The sequence below is a fragment of the Salvelinus fontinalis genome, chromosome 33 (genome assembly GCF_029448725.1).
Source record: "Salvelinus fontinalis isolate EN_2023a chromosome 33, ASM2944872v1, whole genome shotgun sequence".
Classification (NCBI taxonomy): Eukaryota; Metazoa; Chordata; class Actinopteri; order Salmoniformes; family Salmonidae; genus Salvelinus; species Salvelinus fontinalis.
The window spans coordinates 14,910,584-14,934,329 of record NC_074697.1 but is presented as its reverse complement, the minus strand read 5'-3'; the positions used below and the strand labels follow the sequence as shown (position 1 = coordinate 14,934,329).

Genomic DNA, 23,746 nt, shown 5'->3' with positions numbered 1-23,746 from the left:
CAACGGGATCATATGTTTTATTTTCCACAACAAACAAAAAAAATATAGAATTACAGAGTCACAACCTTTTCTCTTTATGGGTTTATTAATCTGTAATCGTCTGTAGAGAAGAGACCAATACTTATACACGGACTAAAACAAACGTCCTTTAAATCAAAAGCTTGTCCATCTTTACATGTCAAAATAAGTTGAAATCAATAGCTATCCAATAAAAATAGCTTTAAAAAAAAAAAAAAAAAAAGGTATATTAAGCTAGTATAGTCGGTAACACAAAGTAGAGAGGGAGTGAATGGACATAAAACACAAGTATCATTGAAGGAAAATAAAAGAAATAAGAGATTTGGAATAGAATGGAACGTTGCAAAAAATAATTTTAAAACCATAACTAGGTTATTATCTGTATGGGCAATTTATTCCTTTATAATCATTGCTATGGTTGTTTCTCTGTAACCTGGTCTTAAAATACTTTATAAATTACATCTTATTATCAATATTAAAGGTCTTTCAAGGCCACTGTGTGAATACATGCATTTCCTAAATCGGGTCCAGCATTCCTGAGACGTCCCAAAGCAGGAAGACAACAGGGTTTTATAATCAGGGAGATTCACCTTCCGACGAGCTCTGCACTTCGTAGTGTGCAGTCCACAGCACCTCATGATTGGCTGGTTTCATTGTGAAGGCATTCTGTAATAACTCTCCCACCATGGTACAGTCTACAGGTTAGTGTTCCTTAGCGTCTGCAGTGGACAGATGACCACAGCTATCACTGCCGGTGGTACAGTTTTGCACCATGTTTAGCAGGAGAGGCTAGCTCTTTAAAACACCGACCGTGAGTCTGTGGAACAGGAGAGGCTAGCTCTGTAAAACACCGACCGTGGGTCTGTGGAACAGGAGAGGCTAGCTCTGTAAAACACCGACGGTGAGTCTGTGGAACAGGAGAGGCTAGCTCTGTAAAACACTGACCGTGGGTCTGTGGAACAGGAGAAGCTAGCTCTGTAAAACACCGACAGTGAGTCTGAGGAACAGGAGAAGCTAGCTCTGTAAAACACCGACCGTGGGTCTGTGGAACAGGAGAGGCTAGCTCTGTAAAACACCGACCGTGGGTCTGAGGAACAGGAGAGGCTAGCTCTGTAAAACACCGATCGTGGGTCTGTGGAACAGGAGAGGCTAGCTCTGTAAAACACCGACCGTGGGTCTGAGGAACAGGAGAGGCTAGCTCTGTAAAACACCGACCGTGGGTCTGTGGAACAGGAGAGGCACTAGGACCTGCGTTGATGACTGATCAACACCGGGGTGATGAGGAGGAGATACACACTGCAAAGGCGAGAAGAGATACACACTGCAAAGGCAAGATGAGCTATCTGCTGTTAAAAAAGGCACAAGAGTAAGGAGAAGAGCAGACGCCTGTGTGTAGTGCCTGAGGCAACAGGGGGGGGGGGGGGGGGGGGGGGGTATGGCAGCTTTTCCGTAACTCGGTTCCCTAAACTATTTGGTTTTTGCCCTAGCACTACACAGCACATTCAAAATGATTAAGGCTGGATGCTTAGTTGGTTTTACATTTTATTTATTTTTTTTAAATCAGCTGTGTAGTGGTAGGGCAAAACCGAACATGCTCCCCTTGTGGTCCAGAGGACCGAGTTTGGGAAACCCTGGGGTAGAGCTGTGACGGTCATTACATTTTGTCAACTGGTAACTGTCATGCAAATAACTGTCGGGTCTCACGCCAAATTGACCGTTAATGAAGATAAACACGTTAAGCATCTCCGGGACGACACGCCATCGTTGTCGTGCTCCTATTGGAATGTCTCCATTTTAAAAAAGTCTAATAAATCCGTTTAATATAGCCTACACCATAAATTAATTATTAATGAATCATTTTTATAATAATAATAATAATAATAATTTTGGCATCATTCCCAAGTGACAATATTTTCACCCATCAGACTATTTTCCGTTTAATTTTGTCTTTACAAATACTAAATAATGTGTGTGAAATGAGTTCTGATTTAGAATGGGCCATTATCATGCACCTGTCTGAACGGGCAATTATTATTATTTATTTTTTAATAAAGTCATCTGTATGCACTTGAATGGCAAATGGAGGACGCTTTTCCCATGGTTCATTTTTCATGACAGCCAGGTAGGCTACTCTGGTCGTAAGGCAAAGCAATGTGCTTCTTATTAGGAAAGTTGAGAAATAAATATAGTAGGCCTATAGAAAGCTGATAGGATCCTCCTCTTTTTAATAGAGGCCATTGCATAGTGTAGGCTGTAGAAATGTTGACCCGCCAGGAGCACATATTTAACTCCATGCATCAACCAGCTATGAGGAGCTGGCTGGTTGATCAGGTGATCCTATTCCGCCTAACTCTGACTGCCAGGGCTCTCAGGAAGTGTTTGATTTGATTCTCCGCTGTATTTGCATTGAGTGATTACAGGGACAATAGAGCGCCGAGTACCAATTACCATCGGCGGCAACACAGCGTCGTTTGGGGAGAAGCCTAGTTACCTTGACTCATGTGGAATTTGACTGCAATCATGACTGGTGACTGCTGGGGAGGTGGTAATACGGTCACTTTAACAGCCCTAGGGGGTATAGGGGGTCTGGGGGGGGGGTTAGGTGTCTAGTGACATCAAGACCATTAACGCAGGTCACTCTCGTCTTCCTCTATAGTCTTCTTGATGCGGAGGAGCATAGTGGTCAGCCACTGGTCCAACCTAGAGATAGTGTCATATTCCTTCACCTGAGAGACAGAGAGAGGGGAGATGGAGACAGACAGAGATATGGAGGGGGAGGGGAGACGGAGATAGATATGGAAGGGGAGATGAGGCCGAGAAGGACAGACGGAGAGAAAGAAAGAAAGAGCGATGAGGAGAAGGATGGGGAGGGAGGAAGGGAGGTGAGACAAGAAAACAAGTTAACTTCCAGTTTCTAGTAATTGATTTCCCTTTCTTGTTCAAAATGGTTTCAGTTTTAGTTCATGTGGGACTTCCTCAGTTCAGCGTTCCCTATCTTTTCATTTATTTTCATGACTTCAGTAATGACTTCCTCATTCACAAATAAAAAGACACAAAACAATACTTTTGAGAGTACTACTCACTGCATCAGTATATACATCAACATTCTGTTCTTCACACGCATCTAGAAGTTTCTGCAGAGAAATAAAGACATGTATTCTGTTAGAATACATATATGTTGGAGTCGAAAGGCTTAAGAGAAAAGACGAGGGGGTTGGATAAGACTAAAACAGAGGCCCTATCAGAAAACAACCCTACTTCCTTACCTTCAGCAGTTTACATTCACGAGAATCTGAGAAGGCAGGGAACATTTCTTCATACTTCTGTAAGGCCAGCTAGATGCCAGGAGAAAGAGCAGTTTAGTCAGAGAAGAAACCTAGAAACCTCGTGGAGGATTTGAAAAACAGACACAAGTCAGTTTTTAGGGTTTACTTTGGCATTGAGCATGTCCACACAGAAGTGACAGAGAGCTGCCTTGAAGAAGTAGTCCTTGCCGCTATACTTTAGCAGTGTGCTGTCCATCGCATTGGTCCCAACCTTAAAAAAAAACAGACCAAAACAGGATTGTTAAACAGTCGATAACAATTACATAGAACATATTTACAAGGAACTGCCTCCTGCAACACTGTTTGGTCAGCTGTCACCTGTTCATAGATCTCTATGGCCTTCTGGTACTGCTCCAGCTGAGCTGCATAGACGGCCACCTTCAGAAGACACTTGTTAGCAGAGCTGAGAGGACAAGGAGAAAGGGAGGTAGAGGTACAGGGAGAGAGAGAGGAATTAGGACAACCAGTCACACAACATACAGTCAAAATGAAACCGGGACTGATTCAGTAGGACAGAACCCAAATAAAACCGGGTCTGATTCAGTAGGACAGAACCCAAATAAAACCGGGTCTGATACAGCAGGACAGAACCAAAATAAAACCGGGTCTGATTCAACAGGACAGAACCAAAATAAAACCGGGTCTGATTCAACAGGACAGAACCAAAATAAAACCGGGTCTGATTCAACAGGACAGAACCCAAATAAAACCGGGTCTGATTCAACAGGACAGAACCCAAATAAAACCGGGTCTGATACAGCAGGACAGAACCAAAATAAAACCGGGTCTGATTCAGCAGGACAGAATCCAAATAAAACCGGGTCTGATTCAGTAGGACAGAACCCAAATAAAACCGGGTCTGATACAGCAGGACAGAACCCAAATAAAACCGGGTCTGATTCAGCAGGACAGAACCCAAATAAAACCGGGTCTGATACAACAGGACAGAACCCAAATAAAACCGGGTCTGATTCAGCAGGACAGAACCCAAATAAAACCGGGTCTGATTCAGCAGGACAGAACCCAAATAAAACCGGGTCTGATTCAGCAGGACAGATCCCAAATAAAACCGGGTCTGATTCAGTAGGACAGAACCCAAATAAAACCAGGTCTGATTCAGCAGGACAGAACCCAAATAAAACCGGGTCTGATACAGCACGGTAAGGAGTCACGGTAAGGAGTCACGGTAAGGAGTCACGGTAAGGAGTCACGGTAAGGAGTCACGGTAAGGAGTCACGGTAAGGAGTCACGGTAAGGAGTCACGGTAAGGAGTCACGGTAAGGAGTTACGGTAAGGAGTTACGGTAAGGAGTTACGGTAAGGAGTTACGGTAAGGAGTTACGGTAAGGAGTCACGGTAAGGAGTCACGGTAAGGAGTCACGGTAAGGAGTCACGGTAAGGAGTCACGGTAAGGAGTCACGTGGGCTCTATTCATTACATGTCTCTCCATAGCTCCCACCATAGATATAAAACCCCATAGAGCTGATGTGTGGTCCAGCGGGAGAAGCCTCTGACCCCGGCACATGTACGCCAGACTCGGTGTGGGTTGGAATCCGGACCAGTGCCCTCTGACCCCTCCTCCCCAACACGGTTCCAGCTCTTTAATTAAGCTACACAATTAAGGAGTGGGAATGCCCTACTCCTTAAAAAAGACCTTCCCCCCCAAAAATGATGGATATATTGTCTATGGTTCCTACCTTGTGGACTCTTCTCCTTTGTAGTAGTCTGCCGCCTGTTCATAGTGAGCTATAGCCTGCAGACAGAGACAACATTTAGACACGCCTCACCCACACAGCCCCCCCCCCCCCTGACCCACAGTCCTCCTCTCACACCTGACCCACACAGTCCTCCTCTCACACCTGATCCACACAGTCCTCCTCTCACACCTGATCCACACAGTCCTCCTCTCACACCTGATCCACACAGTCTCCCCCCCCCCATCACACCTGACCCACACAATCCCCCACACAGTCCTCCTCTCACACCTGATCCACACAGTCCTCCTCTCACACCTGATCCACACAGTCCTCCTCTCACACCTGATCCACACAGTCCTCCTCTCACACCTGATCCACACAGTCCTCCTCTCACACCTGATCCACACAGTCCTCCTCTCACACCTGATCCACACAGTCCTCCTCTCACACCTGATCCACACAGTCCTCCTCTCACACCTGATCCACACAGTCTCCCCCCCCCCCCCCCCATCACACCTGACCCACACAGTCTCCCCCCCCCCCCATCACACCTGACCCACACAATCCCCCCCCCCATCACACCTGACCCACACAGTCTCCCCCCCCCCATCACACCTGACCCACACAACCCCCCCCCCCCCCAATCACACCTGACCCACACAATCCCCCCACCCGACCCACACAATCCTCCCCCCTCACCCTAACACAATATTCAGATACACCCGACCAACAAGTAAAAAATCCATTTTGAATTCAAATCACTTTTAGACAGCATCCCTTGTGATTTAAACAAAACTTTGCGTACGTTTGCTGATTGTAGAAGTGGTCAGAGACTTTTAGGAACCTGAATGACAAAACATTCAAGAGATACAAAGGGGCTCAAAGTGGACTCATTTTCCATACCCCATCATACCATGTGACATGGGTGTCTTCATTGCTGGAAAATATAAATGGTTGAGTTTGATATAATTTAAAAACTTACAAACAGGGTTCTTTTTTAAAATAAAACAAATATTTATAATATGTTTTTTATACCTTTAACGTCAATTATGTTAAAAAAAAAACACGCTTAAACTCTTGATTTGTTTTTCAGATTCACGTGTTATAGCTTAGCCCCTACTTTACATCATCTGAGGTTGTTGTGTTGAAACAACAGATCATTTCATTCATAAAAAAACGACCATTTGTGTCGCTAGCCAACTTAACGGTTGTTGGAGCAGTTCACGCAGTCATGGATCAACAAGGAGTATAGGAGGGGGACTAAGCACGCACCCCTGAGGGCCCTCCCGTGTTGAGGACCAGCGTGGCAGAGGTGTTGTTGCCCTAACCTTACCACCTGGGGTTTGCGGCCCGTCAGGAAGTCCAGGATCCAGTTGTATAATATGAATGGAAGATTTCATTCAAATTTTTTAAAAAGGGGTTATGTAAAAAAGTGAAGTACAGCCTCCAGACAAGCATCTGGAGAGATACATCTGATCCAGACAAGTACATCCTGGTACACCTGGCTATGAGTGCAAATGTGCTATTATATCTGACCACAAATGATTTTGCATCTTTACTCATAGGGGGCTGATTCTCCCAGTCTATTCAGTTCAGACCTATACAAGACAGTAGTGACTATCCCAGGCTAGCTGGAGGACAGATACAGGCTGTGTGTCCCCTCAATGCCTATTATAAATGCACTACTTTTTGACCAGGGCCCATAGGTCTGACCGTATCGATGTCCACCAGCTCCGTCTCGTAGATCTCTGCGATGGAGATGTGATGTTTGGCTGCGATGGTGAACCGTCCCTAATGAGTTCAAAGAGAGGAGTAAAACAGCAGCAGAAAGAGAGGAGTAAAACAGCAGCAGAAAGAGAGGAGTAAAACAGCAGCAGAAAGAGAGGAGTAAAACAGCAGCAGAAAGAGAGGAGTAAAACAGCAGCAGAAAGAGAGGAGTAAAACAGCAGCAGAAAGAGAGGAGTAAAACAGCAGCAGAAAGAGAGGAGTAAAACAGCAGCAGAAAGAGAGGAGTAAAACAGCAGCAGAAAGAGAGGAGTAAAACAGCAGCAGAAAGAGAGGAGTAAAACAGCAGCAGAAAGAGAGGAGTAAAACAGCAGCAGAAAGAGAGGAGTAAAACAGCAGCAGAAAGAGAGGAGTAAAACAGCAGCAGAAAGAGAGGAGTAAAACAGCAGCAGAAAGAGAGGAGTAAAACAGCAGCAGAAAGAGAGGAGTAAAACAGCAGCAGAAAGAGAGGAGTAAAACAGCAGCAGAAAGAGAGGAGTAAAACAGCAGCAGAAAGAGAGGAGTAAAACAGCAGCAGAAAGAGAGGAGTAAAACAGCAGCAGAAAGAGAGGAGTAAAACAGCAGCAGAAAGAGAGGAGTAAAACAGCAGCAGAAAGAGAGGAGTAAAACAGCAGCAGAAAGAGAGGAGTAAAACAGAAGCAGCAGCAGAAAGAGAGGAGTAAAACAGAAGCAGCAGCAGAAAGAGAGGAGTAAAACAGAAGCAGCAGCAGAAAGAGAGGAGTAAAACAGAAGCAGCAGCAGAAAGAGAGGAGTAAAACAGCAGCAGAAAGAGAGGAGTAAAACAGAAGCAGCAGCAGAAAGAGAGGAGTAAAACAGAAGCAGCAGCAGAAAGAGAGGAGTAAAACAGAAGCAGCAGCAGAAAGAGAGGAGTAAAACAGAAGCAGCAGCAGAAAGAGAGGAGTAAAACAGAAGCAGCAGCAGAAAGAGAGGAGTAAAACAGAAGCAGCAGCAGAAAGAGAGGAGTAAAACAGAAGCAGCAGCAGAAAGAGAGGAGTAAAACAGAAGCAGCAGCAGAAAGAGAGGAGTAAAACAGAAGCAGCAGCAGAAAGAGAGGAGTAAAACAGAAGCAGCAGCAGAAAGAGAGGAGTAAAACAGAAGCAGCAGCAGAAAGAGAGGAGTAAAACAGAAGCAGCAGCAGAAAGAGAGGAGTAAAACAGAAGCAGCAGCAGAAAGAGAGGAGTAAAACAGAAGCAGCAGCAGAAAGAGAGGAGTAAAACAGAAGAAGCAGAAAGAGAGGAGGAAAACAGGAAGCAGAAACAAAAAGAAGGATGAGAGAAGCAACAGAACACCAGGCTCATATCAGCTCTCTATGTTACTGGTGAAATACTTGAGATACACGCTGCCCATTGTTTTAGTGTGTTGAACCAATAGGTACAGTCAAAGAGGAGGGTATCAGGCCTCTATCCACACTAACACTTCTCACCATGTCCGTGTAGATCTCGATGGCTCGGTTCAGACAGTTGATAGCCTCTGTAGGGAGGGTACATCAGATGCATTATCAACTCACAGAGACCCTTTCATTCACTCTGATTTGCAGGAAAATACCAAGGTAATGTTTAATTTCTTCTGAGAAACATTCTTCACAGCTCTTTTAGTGTTTGGTTGAGTGTCGACAGTGGTAGGGTAAAGAGAGCTCTAACATGGAAGGAGGTAATGGTTGTAAAGTCCATGGTGTGTGTGTGTGTGTGTGTGTGTGTGTGTGTGTGTGTGTGTGTGTGTGTGTGTGTGTGTGTGTGTGTGTGTGTGTGTGTGTGTGTGTGTGTAAGTGGAATACCTTGCGGGTCAGCTTTTTTGAAGGCGTTTCCAGCGTCTATGAAGTTAGTAGCAGCATCGTGTTTACTCTGCATCTGCAGGTGGAGACGGGCCGCCTGCGAGAACGCGTTACCTGCAGCTGAAAACACAGTCATATTATCCTACTATCACAATACAGCCATACTATCCTACTATCACAATGCAGCCATGTTATCCTACTATCACAACCAACTATCACAATACAGCCATATTATCCAACTATCACAATACAGCCATATTATCCAACTATCACAATACAGCCATATTATCCTACTATCACAATACAGCCATATTATCCTACTATCACAATACAGCCATATTATCCTACTATCACAATACAGCCATATTATCCTACTATCACAAAACAATCATATTACCCAACTATCACAATAGAGCCATATTATCCTACTATCACAATAGAGCCATATTATCCTACTATCACAATACAGTCATATTATCCTACTATCACAATACAGCCATATTATCCTACTATCACAATACAGCCATATTATCCTACTATCACAATACAGCCATATTATCCTACCATCACAATACAGCCATATTATCCTACTATCACAATACAGCCATATTATCCTACTATCACAATACAGCCATATTATCCTACTATCACAATACAGCCATATTATCCTACTATCACAATACAGCCATATTATCCTACTATCACAACCAACTATCACAATACAGCCATATTATCCTACTATCACAATACATCCATATTATCCTACTATCACAATACAGTCATATTATCCTACTATCACAATACAGCCATATTATCCAACTATCACAATACAGCCATATTATCCAACTATCACAATACAGCCATATTATCCAACTATCACAATACAGCCATACTATCCTACTATCACAACCAACTATCACAATACAGCCATATTATCCTACTATGACAATACAGCCATATGATCCAACTATGACAATACAGCCATATGATCCAACTATGACAATACAGCCATATGATCCTACTATGACAATACAGCCATATGATCCTACTATGACAATACAGCCATATGATCCTACTATGACAATACAGCCATATGATCCTACTATGACAATACAGCCATATGATCCTACTATGACAATACAGCCATATGATCCTACTATGACAATACAGCCATATGATTCTACTATGACAATACAGCCATATGATCCTACTATGACAATACAGCCATATGATCCTACTATCACAATACAGCCATATTAGCCCACTATCACAACCAACTATCACAATACAGCCATATGATCCTACTATGACAATACAGCCATATGATCCTACTATCACAATACAGCCATATTAGCCCACTATCACAACCAACTATCACAATACAGCCATATTATCCTACTATCACAATACAGCCATACTATCCTACTATCACAACCAACTATCACAATACAGCCATACTATCCTACTATCACAACCAACTATCACAATACAGCCATACTATCCTACTATCACAACACAGCCATACTATCCTACTATCACAACCAACTATCACAATACAGCCATACTATCCTACTATCACAACCAACTATCACAATACAGCCATACTATCCTACTATCACAATACAGCCATATTAGCCTACTATCACAACCAACTATCACAATACAGCCATACTATCCTACTATCACAATACAGCCATACTATCCTACTATCACAACCAACTATCACAATACAGCCATACTATCCTACTATCACAATACAGCCATATTAGCCTACTATCACAACCAACTATCACAATACAGCCATACTATCCTACTATCACAATACAGCCATACTATCCTACTATCACAATACAGCCATATTATCCACCTATCACAATACAGCCATATTATCCTACTATCACAATACAGGCATACTATCCTACTATCACAATACAGCCATATTAGCCTACTATCACAACCAACTATCACAATACAGCCATACTATCCTACTATCACAACCAACTATCACAATACAGCCACTCCTTTTCGCTAAAACACTAACTCCTTTTCGTATAAACTGGTAGCATAGCATAGCTAGCATAAATAAAATTGGGTGGTGGTAGCCAGTCATTTTTTAACTGCAATGCAGTTGATTGGTGACGATGACATTCATACAAGGGTTATATTCTGATTTTTACCTCAACATAGTGTAAAACACAGAGACAATAACCTAAATAGAGGCTATGAGGAGATTCAGAATCTTTCCAACAAGTGTTTCATTCCCATTGTTTTGGTCGAGTTCCATTGGCCTCATTACCACATCTATATGGATAAAAAGCAGTGTTATCACCAAACCGATTCTATATGGATGCAGTCTATCACAGTGCCATCCGTTTAGTCACCAAAGCCCCATATTCTACCCACCAATGCGACCTGTATGCTCTCGCTGGCTGGCCCTCACTACATATTCGTCGCCAAACCCACTGGCTTCAGGTCATCGATGAGTCCTTGCTAGGTAAAGCCCCGCCTTATCTCAGCTCACTGGTCACAATAGCAGCATCACCCGTAGCACGCACTCCAGCAGGTATATCTCACTGGTCACCATAGCAGCACCACCCGCTACAGGTGGAAACCCCACCCCCTTCAGGCTGCCAGAAAGGCTACAAAAGTGTTCTCACCACACCAGTTCTATATGGTTACAAGACAGTGTTCACCACACCAGTTCTATATGGTTACAAGACAGTGTTCTCACCACACCAGTTCTATATGGTTACAAGACAGTGTTCTCACCACACCAGTTCTTCGCCATCTTGTACATGTTGGCAGCCCTGGCGTACATATCACAGGCCTCCTCCATCTTGGATGAGCCTCTGCATCAACAGAAGAAGAGTAGCAGTGAGCCAGAGGCACTAAACATGTAGTATCAGGACTAGTAACACAGTTTAGGCTTTGTTTAAAATATTGTCAAGTATATCACTGACTGTAATTGGCAAAAAACTACTGTCAGAATAGCAGTTCAAATGTGTGCATGAGATGAGACAACAACTAGACCTATTAACTAAACAACCCAAGGTATGATTGAGAAACATTATGAGTAAGCAATCATTGTTGATGTTTCAAAATAAAGTGTGAAGACAAAAAAGGTATTCCGTAGTGGATTGGGGAACAGAATGTAAGAATCAGTGTCTAACACAGACACCATCATGTTTAAATCAACTGATGATGGACAGGCTGTGAGGTCATTTCACAATAGCAGCACATTATGCTGACTGCACAATCGCAGAATAGTTTTTCCCCCCTCCAAAATAAGAGTCCAACTGCAAAGACCTAACTTTGGGAATACCACATAATTTTGCATTCTAGCACTGGGGGGGGGGGGGGGGGGGGGTAATTTAATGCATTTTGTTTTGAATATTGTATTATTCATACCAGCATTTATTTGAAAGATTACACAAATACTGGTATGCTGAAAGCTAATTGTGTAGGACAGGCTATACTGAAAATAAGTATACTTTAAAAAAATATGTTTTTATTACTCAATAGAGTCTGCATAACTTAAATGGGTCTCTTGTGCTGGGCAACTGGTTTAATACAGAGTACTGATGATTCCCCCCACTGCAATGCAATACAGGGTACATGAGATACTTACTGGCTTGTAGAGAGAACATTTCTAACCGTCTCAGCTAAAGTGGGTGGGAAATAACTCAGCAGGGTCTCTACTAAGCAAATAGGGTTTGTTTTTGGAGGGGGGGGGGGGGGGGGGGGGGGGGACTGTCACCCAGCAGCATGTTGTTCTCCACACCCTCCATAGATCCCAATGTATTAGACAGTACATAGCCCTGTGTAGCTCAGTTGGTAGAGCATGGCGCTTGCAACGCCAGGGTTGTGGGTTCGATTCCCACGGGGGGCCAGTACAAAAAAAAGTATGAATGTATGTACTTGTAAGTCGCTCTGGATAAGAGCGTCTGCTAAATGACTTAAATGTAAATGTACATGGGATACATATTGGCTTGTAGAGAGGGAACTTATCTACCTGTCTCAGCTAAAGTGAGGTGGGGAATACTCAGTACGGTCTCTACTAACCAAGTATGGATCATTTTTGGAGAGGGACTGTGTCGCACGGCCTGCTGCTGGCTTTTCACTCCACCCTCTCCCCTCCATAACCCCCCCCCCCCCCCCTAATGCAATACACTGTACATTGGATAGCCATCATATTGGCTTGTAGAGCGAGAAACTTTAGTTCCAAGGGCACATTTGGCGTAACCTATTTGCTGTCACAAAACAAACAATGTAATTCCCGACTCTCAAAAAAACCACCAAAAAAACAGGTGACATTAACACACTATTCCTTAAGGATGTGATTTCAAAAGATCATTCACAGGTTATAATCCTCTTTAGTATGTGGAGATGGAAGTTTTGGTTGTCTTCGGAATTAGACCTTTAGACCCAGACGAGTCGTTCTTTGAGCATTTGTCAGTGCACATATTACTTTAGTCTTTCTGAACATAGTACTGTTCCACAGTTTCTCCTGGTACGATTATTTCTGTACGTAGTACTGTTCCACCATTTCTTCTGGTATGATACCAGACAGAAAGACTTGTTCAGAAGTTATTAGACCATTTCTAAGGTAAAGCCCAGACTTGATTTTGATACATGATATAGTAGAGCTCGTTAGAATACTACAGAATTCTTAGATGTGTTTGTTATATATGCAGGATAGATTCAAGCTCTTAGGTAAACAGCTCTCTGCTGTCCTGTATCTACACATCTACACACGTAATATATGGACCAAGGATTACATTAAAAGCTTGACAACTGAAAGTTATTAGTAGTATTACATGTTCTACAAATCTACTTCTTGCAGTGAAATTAATTATTTGACGCCTCTTTCTCAAATATGACTCGTTTCAACTATTCGTTGTTTTTTTTACCCTGGCTATACATGGCTTTCTTGCACTGACTGTAATTTGGGGAGCATAAACTGTCAATGTGGAGGAGAACCTTGGATAATAAATGTGCAGGTAGCATTTCCTTAACAAAATAATTTATAAATGTCACACACGTCACTGTGTTGAAGAAGTGTCTGTGTAGTCGGCCCTGTTTTCACAGCATCCAACTGTGAAAGGACTTTTCTCAATTTGCTGATTTGGACTCATAGGGTTTTCATTAAGTGATCTTTTTGTGACATTCTTTGAAAGTGGATATTTTCTTCAGAAATGTCAAAACAGGAAAGGCTTGACCCTCAAGATAATTGATGGAATAGTTACATGTTGGAATAACATCAATACCGGAACTCATTACGTTATTCATGAAACTATATAACTCCTGCTGGGTTCTCAATGTTCGTAGATTCTATAGAGAGGACGGTTATCAGCCGTAATAATTAAAAGAGTCAAATATAAAGACTGGTGTCCACTGGTGTCCTTTCTTGCTGTTCATCCCTGAATGACAGACTCCTGACCTCTGTCAGTAGGTCAACCTCTCATTGCCAACTGCTGGAAGATCATTAAAGTGAGATGGGGATACAGGGTTTCACATTACAAAATGGTAACTTTTGATTTACTCGGAGAAACTGAAAGTTCTAGAATATCTAGAGTGCTGGTCCAATTGGTTGTTCTACTGCTGCACATTTACCGCTTGTCACTTTGTAATAATTTGCTTTTAAAAGAACGTCAAGCCTTTTATGTTTGACGTTTCTAAAAGGACAAGTAATAATCACTTGTATTTTCTCACAAATTACAATTTGTAGAGATGGGCTGTGATCCATGAATCAATCCAAGACCCAAGTCCAAGAGGCCAACCTTTGAATTAATTGTGACCAAGCTGGGCTTAAGAAAGTTGTTGGAAGGCTATGCATAATTGGGGTGATATAAACCTATAGCAACATGATTTTACGAGGATACTAGCTCAACAATTTTCTGGGTCAGGCCATGCAATTGTCCTGATGCATTTCTTGGGCACATGTCAAGGCTTGCCTTGTGAACAGGTATGGATCATCATCATTAGGTTAATCTAGGTTAACAGGCATGCCAGTCCATCAGTGTCTTTGTTGACATCTCTCTACAAGGCAATATGAGGGTTATCCCATGTACTGTCTATTACAGTGTTTTGCATTTTTTTTTTTTTTACCGTTATTTTACCAGGTAAGTCGACTGAGAACACATTCTCATTTGCAGCAACAACCTGGGGAATAGTTACAGGGGAGAGGAGGGGGATGAATGAGCCAATTGTAAACTGGGGATTATTAGGTGACCATGATGGTTTGAGGGCCAGATTGGGAATTTAGCCAGGACACCGGGGTTAACACCCCTACTCTTACGATAAGTGCCATGGGATCTTTAATGACCTCAGAGAGTCAGGACACCCGTTTAACGTCCCATCCGAAAGACGGCACCCTACACAGGGCAGTATCCCCAATCACTGCCCTGGGGCATTGGGATATATATATATATTTTTAGACCAGAGGAAAGAGTGCCTCCTACTGGCCCTCCAACACCACTTCCAGCAGCATCTGGTCTCCCATCCAGGGCCTGACCAGGACCAACCCTGCTTAGCTTCAGAAGCAAGCCAGCAGTGGTATGCAGGTTGGTATGCTGCTGGCATTAGGAACTGTGGAGAACAAAGTGCTGCTGGGTAACAGTCCACCTTCAAAAGTAACCCTATTTGGTTAGTAGAGACCCTGCTGAGTATTTCCCACCTACTTCAGCTGAGACAAGTAGAAACGTTCTCTACAGTCCAATATTCTCAACATACCAGTATCACTGTCTTTTTTTTATTGGCCTTAAAATAAATCTAGGCATCTTTCCTATTTGTTTTCATAAAATACTTACTAGATTTTCTTTTTGCACGATAAAAGTAGATATTGATTAAAATCCCAATATCTTTTGAACGAGTTATCCACATTACATTGTTTTTTAAACGCAGACTTTTATTTGAAAGATTTCGTCATTACCATACCAACGTGACGTCACCGTTTGTACTGCTGGCAGAATACCAGTAAACAAGGGGCCATAGAATAAAATAGAAAAATACGTTTGCTTTACTTTACTCTCATGTGTTACCAGCCAATATAGAAATACAACTTAGTCCAAGTCAAAAAATACCTCACCTAATTTCAACAGTTTTTGGGTACTTTTTTTTGGTTGTCCAACAGGCTAAAGTTAGCTAGCTAAATTACTTTGTTGACTTGTTTGCTAGCTAAGCTAACTGCTGTTAGCTGGATGATGAAATTGCACTAACGTTAGTAGACCAATAGTAGATTACTTGTTTTTCTTCGACAATAAACGTTAAATTGTATTTGGTAACTAATAGCTAACAGTAAGATAATTAGCAAACAGTACCTAACGTTACTCACTGTACTATTTGCGATTTTTAGCTAAACTACCGGGGCTAGCTAGCCGGAATGCTCACCCAAACAACGCCCCAAAAAACGACTGAGACGATTTCAGTTTCTTTTCAGCCTCAGCAATCAGAGCCGAGGCTTCCTTCTCTTTTCCAGAGTTGTCCATGTTTGTAACAACTAGGTATACTTTAGAAATTTAGTAAAGCAGCAGCTGTCTTTTTCTTCTTCGTCTTCTTCTTCTGTGGATTTTTTTTTATGGCGGTTGGCACCCAACTTTAAAGGTGCATTACCGCCACCAACTGGACTAGAGTGTAGACCAGAGACAGGAAAGGTCTAACTCCAAACCAATATTCTTGTCTCGCTAAGGAAACGAAATACATCATTAAATACGACATCCCCTGGTGATTTCCCCAGCAGTTCACTTAATCCTGGCTGTTAAACCCCATTACTCCTCAAATCTAATAACAATCGCTCCCTTTCCCTCACATATTTCTGTCACTGAAGTAGAACGTGTTCCACTGTCTCCATCTCTTCCTGACAATGATCACACCTCCCAGTCGGATGTTCCCCCACCAATTTAACGGTACTATTGAGCTTTGTGTGTCCCAGTTTCAGCCTTGTGATTACACTTTCCTTCCATCTCTCTCGGCTTGATGACCTCCCTGCCACCACCTTTTCCTAAATCTTATACAAGTGTCTTTCTTTTGCCTCCCTGTTCCACAACTCTTGCCGTTTGTTTTTAACCACTAACCCAATGATGATCCATACCTGTTAACATAGATTAACCCAATGATGATCCATACCTGTTAACATAGTTTAACCTAATGATGATCCATACCTGTTAACATAGTTTAACCTAATGATGATCCATACCTGTTAACATAGTTTAACCCAATGATGATCCATACCTGTTAACATAGTTTAACCCAATGATGATCCATACCTGTTAACATAGTTTAACCTAATGATGATCCATACCTGTTAACATAGATTAACCCAATGATGATCCATACCTGTTAACATAGTTTAACCTAATGATGATCCATACCTGTTAACATAGTTTAACCTAATGATGATCCATACCTGTTAACAGCCTAGTTTAACCTAATGATGATCCATACCTGTTAACATAGTTTAACCTAATGATGATCCATACCTGTTAACATAGTTTAACCCAATGATGATCCATACCTGTTAACATAGTTTAACCTAATGATGATCCATACCTGTTAACATAGATTAACCCAATGATGATCCATACCTGTTAACATAGTTTAACCCAATGATGATCCATACCTGTTAACATAGTTTAACCTAATGATGATCCATACCTGTTAACATAGTTTAACCAAATGATGATCCATACCTGTTAACATAGTTTAACCCAATGATGATCCATACCTGTTAACATAGTTTAACCTAATGATGATCCATACCTGTTAACATAGTTTAACCCAATGATGATCCATACCTGTTAACAGCCTAGATTAACCTAATGATGATCCATACCTATTAACATAGTTTAACCCAATGATGATCCATACCTGTTAACATAGATTAACCTAATGATGGCTCATACCATGGTGGCAGGTAGCCTAGTGGTAAGAGTGTTGGACTAGTAACCAAAAGGTTGCAAGATTGAATCCCAGAGCTGAAAAGGTAAAAATCTGTCATTCTGGCCCTGAACAAGGCAGTTAACCCACTGTTCCTAGGCTGTCATTGAAAATAAGAACTTGTTCTTAACTGACTTGCCTAGATAAATAAAGGTGAAATTATTATTTCTTTTAAAAAATACCTCTTAACAACCTAGATTAACCAAATCGTCATGGTGATGGAGAACCTCTACACATTAAAATCAGTGCAAGGCCAGCCTTGATATGTGCCAAAAAATGCATCAGGTCAATCGGCTTGGCCTGACAAAAAACATATATCAAAAACAAATCATGTTGCTATAGGTTTATATCACCCCAATTATGCATAGCCTTCCAACAACTTTCTTAAACCCAGCTTGGTCACAATTAATTCAAAGTTTGGCCTCTTGGACTTGGGTCTTGGATTGATTCATGGATCACAGCCCATCTCTACTGTAACGGCTTTCCTCTTCCTCTTCATCAGAAGAGGAGGAGCAGGGATTGAACCAATATGCAGCGGAGTTTGAAGACATTATTTATTAAAGAAAACACGAACTCGACTAATACACTAACAAAACAACAAACGACGTAGATGCACCTGAACATAAGAACTTACATATAACGAAGAACGCATGAAACAGGAACAGACTACATAAACCGAAAAAACAAACAAACCGAAAACAGTCCCGTGTGGCGCAACGACATACACAGACACAGGAGACAACCACCCACAACGAACACTGTGAAAACACCTACCTAAATATGACTCTTAATTAGAGGAACGCCAAACACCTGCCTCTAATTAAGAGCCATACCAGGCAACCCATAAACCAACATAGAAATGGAAAACATAGAATGCCCACCCAAACTCACGTCCTGACCAACTAAGCATACAACAAACTAACAGAAATAGGTCAGGAACGTGACATCTACAAATTGTAATTTGTGAGAAAATACAAGTGATTATTACTTGTCCTTTTAGAAACGTCAATGTTTAGCGTTCCACTTGCAAACACAAAAGACTTGACGTTCTTTTAAAAGCGAATTATTACAAAGTGACAAGCGGTAAATGTGCAGCAGTAGAACAACCATTTGGACCAGCACTCTAGATATTCTAGAACACAGGTGTCAAACTCATTCCACGGAGGGCCGAGTGTCTGCAGGTTTTCGCTCCTCCCTTGTACTTGATTGATGAATTAACATCACTAATTAGTTAGGAACTCCCCACACCTGGTTGTCTAGGGCTTTATTGAAAGGAAAAACCAAAAACCTGCAGACACTAGGCCCTCCGTGGAATGAGTTTGACACCCCTGTTCTAGAACTTTCAGTTTCTCCGAGTAAATCAAAAGTCACCATTTTGTAATGTGAAACCCTGTATCCCCATCTCACTTTAATGATCTTCCAGCAGTTGGCAATGAGAGGTTGACCTACTGACAGAGGTCAGGAGTCTGTCATTCAGGGATGAACAGCAAGAAAGGACACCAGTGGACACCAGTCTTTATATTTGACTCTTTTAATTATTACGGCTGATAACCGTCCTCTCTATAGAATCTACAAACATTGAGAACCCAGCAGGAGTTATATAGTTTCATGAATAACGTAATGAGTTCCGGTATTGATGTTATTCCAACATGTAACTATTCCATCAATTATCTTGAGGGTCAAGCCTTTCCTGTTTTGACATTTCTGAAGAAAATATCCACTTTCAAAGAATGTCACAAAAAGATCACTTAATGAAAACCCTATGAGTCCAAATCAGCAAATTGAGAAAAGTCCTTTCACAGTTGGATGCTGTGAAAACAGGGCCGACTACACAGACACTTCTTCAACACAGTGACGTGTGTGACATTTATAAATTATTTTGTGAAGGAAATGCTACCTGCACATTTATTATCCAAGGTTCTCCTCCACATTGACAGTTTATGCTCCCCAAATTACAGTCAGTGCAAGAAAGCCATGTATAGCCAGGGTAAAAAAAACAACGAATAGTTGAAACGAGTCATATTTGAGAAAGAGGCGTCAAATAATTAATTTCACTGCAAGAAGTAGATTTGTAGAACATGTAATACTGCTAATAACTTTCAGTTGTCAAGCTTTTAATGTAATCCTTGGTCCATATATTACTTGTGTAGATGTGTAGATACAGGACAGCAGAGAGCTGTTTACCTAAGAGCTTGAATTAAAAATATATATATGTTTCACCTTTATTTAACCAGGTAGGCCAGTTGAGAACACGTTCTCATTTACAACTGCGACCTGGCCAAGATAAAGCAAAGCAGTGTGACAAACAACAACACAGAGTTACACATGGAGTAAAACAAACATACAGTCAATAATACAATAGAGAAGGTCTATATACAGTGTGTCCAAATGGCTTGAGGAGGTAAGGCAATAAATAGGCCATAGTAGCAAAGTAATTACAATTTAGCAGATTAACACTGGAGTGATAGATGAGCAGATGATGATGTGTAAGTGGTGATACTGGTGTGCAAAAGAGCAGAAGAGTAAATAAAAACAATATGGGGATGAGGTAGGTAGTTTGGGTGGGCTATTTACAGATGGGCTATGTACAGCTGCAGCGATCGGTTAGCTGCTCAGATAGCTGATGTTTAAAGTTAGTGAGGGAAATATAAGTCTCCAGCTTCAGCGATTTTTGCAATTCGTTCCAGTCATTGGCAGCAGAGAACTGGAAGGAAAGGCGGGTAAAGGAGGTGTTGGCTTTGGGGGTGACCAGTGAGTTGGACCAGTTGGTCCATATATTACTTGTGAAGGTACAGTAGACAGGCCAACAGAGAGCTGTTTACCTGAGGTTGAATTAAAAATATATATATATTTCACCTTTATTTAACCAGGTATGCCAGTTGAGAACACGTTCTCATTTACAACTGCGACCTGGCCAAGATAAAGCAAAGCAGTGTGACAAACAACACAGAACGGAGCGGAGCCACTGGAACGGAGTCAGGTCAGCCTTGTTGAATTGTTTGGGTTAAGATATAATTCAAACTGAAAATGGATTCTTGTGATTGTTCTCCAACAATTCACCATGACAGCGCAATACACAAGGGGTGGAACAGTGACAAAGGTAACCACAGGACAAACAGAATAATATTAGTCTGAGGAGAGATTAAATAGCATTAATACAACTGTCTGATAGACACAGACAGTCAGGTACCCACAGGACAAACAGAATAATATTAGTCTGAGGAGAGATTAAATAGCATTAATACAACTGTCTGATAGACACAGACAGTCAGGTACCCACAGGACAAACAGAATAATATTAGTCTGAGGAGAGATTAAATAGCATTAATACAACTGTCTGATAGACACAGACAGTCAGGTACCCACAGGACAAACAGAATAATATTAGTCTGAGGAGAGATTAAATAGCATTAATACAACAAAAATCATTCTAAACACATCTTTACTTTCTGCTGGAGCGCGTGCTACGAGTGGGTGTTGTTGTCGTGACCAGTGAGCTGAGATAAGACGGGGCTTTACCTAGCAGAGACTTATAGATGACCTGGAGTCAGTGGGTTTGGCGACGAGTATGAAGCGAGGGCCAGCCAACGAGAGCATACAGGTCGCAGTGGTGGGTGGTATATGGGGCTTTGGTGACAAAACGGATGGCACTGTGATAGACTGCATCTAGTTTGCTGAGTAGAGTATTGGAAGCTATTTTGTAAATGTCATCGCCAAAGTCGAGGATCGGTAGGATAATCAGTTTTACAAGGGTATTTTTGGCGGCGTGAGTGAAGGAGGCTTTTTTGTGAAATAGGAAGCCAATTCTAGATTTAATTTTGGATTGGAGATGCTTAATGTGCCCGGAAGGAGCCCGGAAGGAGAGTTTACAGTCTAGCCAGACACCTGGGTATTTGTAGTTGTCCACATATTCTAGGTCAGAACCGTCCAGGGTGGTGATGCTAGTCGGGCGGGCGGGTGCGGGTAGCGAACGGTTGAAAAACGTGCATTTGGTTTTACTAGCGTTTAAGAGCACTTGGAGGCCACAGAAGGAGTGTTGTATGGCCAGGTCGATGAAGACAGCTGCACAGTACTGTCTTTTAACGATGGAGGTTATGATATCGTTTAGGACCTTGAGCGTGGCTGAGGTGCACCCATGACCAACTCGGAAACCGGATTGCACAGCAGAGAAGGTACGGTGGGATTCAAAATGGTCAGTGATCTGTTTGTTAACTTGGCTTTCATAGACTTTAGAAAGGCAGGGTAGGATAGATATAGGTCTATAACAGTTTGGGTCTAGAGTGTCTCCCCCTTTGAAGAGGGGGGTGACCGCGACAGCTTTCCAATCTTTAGGGATCTCGGACGATACGAAAGAGAGGTTTAACAGACTGGTAATAAGGGTTGCAACAATGACAGCGGATAATTTTAGACAGAGAGGGTCCAGATTGTCTAGCCCAGCTAATTTGTACGGGTCCAGATTTTGCAGCTCTTTCAGAACATCTGCTGTCTGGATTTGGGTGAAGGAGAAGCTGGGGAGGCTTGGGCAAGTAGCTGCGGGGGGTGCGGAGCTGTTGGCAGGGGTTGGGGTAGCCAGGAGGAAAGCATGGCCAGCCGTAGATAAATGCTTATTGAAATTCTCGATTATCGTGGATTTATCGGTGGTGACAGTGTTTCCTAGCCTCAGTGCAGTGGGCAGCTGGGAGGAGGTGCTCTTATTCTCCATGAACTTTACAGTGTCCCCAAAACGTTTTGGAGTTAGAGCTACAGGATGCAAATTTCTGTTTGAAAAAGCTAGCCTTTGCTTTCCTGACTGACTGCGTGTGTTGGTTCCTGACTTCCCTGAACAGTTGCATATCGCGGGGACTATTCGATGCTAGTGCAGTCCACCACAGGATCTATCCTGCATACATAACATACACGTCTTAGAATTCTGTAGTATTATAGCATTTTCATATAATTACATTTGTGATATCGTACACACTACATGACAAGCTCTGCTATATCGACTGCACTCAAGTATCAAAATATTATTTACTTTTATTTCAACAGGGAATTCATATTGAGTCTAAAGTCTTTTTTACAAATGAGCCCAGCACAATACAAAAATAAGCACATACAACAATGGATAAACATAAATATAGACAATATGCACATTAAGATTCAAAACAGTCAATTAAAACAAACCCATTTTTCATGATAAAAATCCTCTTTTAGCTGTATGAATTGCCCTAGGGACTTCAAAGCATCCAATTAAAACGTATTTTGTAGATTATTCAATCACGACTCAGGATGTGACCCAGATGCAGACACGGGAGGCGGATAGTACAGTTCTCAGATGTTTAATTAGAAACACGGGGCATGCAAAGGGCAGGTCGAGGGCAGGCAACGGTTCGTAATCGGGTCAGAGTTAGGCAGGTACAGGACGGCAGGCAGGCTCGGGTTCAGGGCAGGCAGAATGGTCAGAACCGGGAAAACTAGGAAACAGAACTAGAGAAACAGGAAGGCGAGAAAGAACGCTGATAAGACCTGACAAGACGAACTGGCAACAGACAAACAGAGAACACATTGAATATTGTAAGAGCTTTCATTGTCTGCTTATATGCCCCCTTTAATTATCTTACGGTTCTGACTTGGTGTACAGGGAGAACACTGTAAGAACGGCCCATGTTCTAAATTCTGTCGCTGTACATTTCAAAAGTGCTGAATAAATACACAGGGGATAATGGGGAAGATGGGCGACACCAGGAGGGGGGTGGAGACGAGCACAAAGACAGGTGAAACAGATCAGGGTGTTACGTATTCCAAACACAGGGTGCAAGGGAGTTAACCTAACTCTGTAGACGACAAAGGAGTTTTCAACTTTAACCAACCCTGTGAACGGGTTTGATTGTTAAATCTTAACAATGATGTTAGGTAAGTCCATAAGCTCTGCTTATGGAGCAGGGCTTTGTAAACAAACATCATGTAATGATGTGATTGACCTGCATGACTTTAAAGAGGTCCAGCCAACTTTTTGTTAAAGAATGTAGTAATAAAACCGTCTCCTGTGATAAAAACGAAGGGAGCTCATAAACGACATCCAGGGGTTTAAGACTTGTATTACCATAATCAAGAACAGGTAGAAAGGTTGACTGCACAATGTGCTTCCTGTTGACTAGCGAGAGGCAAGATCTTTCTATAAAAAAAAGGCTACTTAGCTTCTTTAACAAGTTAGTTCGTATGCTTTTTAAACGGTAA

General features: G+C 42.1%; 1 protein-coding gene across 1 annotated transcript; it reads right to left on the bottom strand.

The window, feature by feature from the left end:
- napab (N-ethylmaleimide-sensitive factor attachment protein, alpha b) lies at nt 1-16,179 on the bottom strand. The gene is made up of 11 exons (XM_055895166.1): nt 15,986-16,179; nt 11,366-11,445; nt 8,600-8,716; nt 8,249-8,295; nt 6,754-6,831; nt 5,041-5,096; nt 3,663-3,747; nt 3,451-3,555; nt 3,285-3,353; nt 3,102-3,152; nt 1-2,744 (listed from the first exon to the last, which is right to left on the bottom strand). Exons 1-11 carry the CDS (start codon nt 16,081-16,083, stop codon nt 2,643-2,645), a joined length of 888 nt encoding a protein of 295 aa, XP_055751141.1. The 5' UTR covers nt 16,084-16,179; the 3' UTR covers nt 1-2,642.
- Between the last annotated feature and the right edge of the window lie 7,567 nt (nt 16,180-23,746).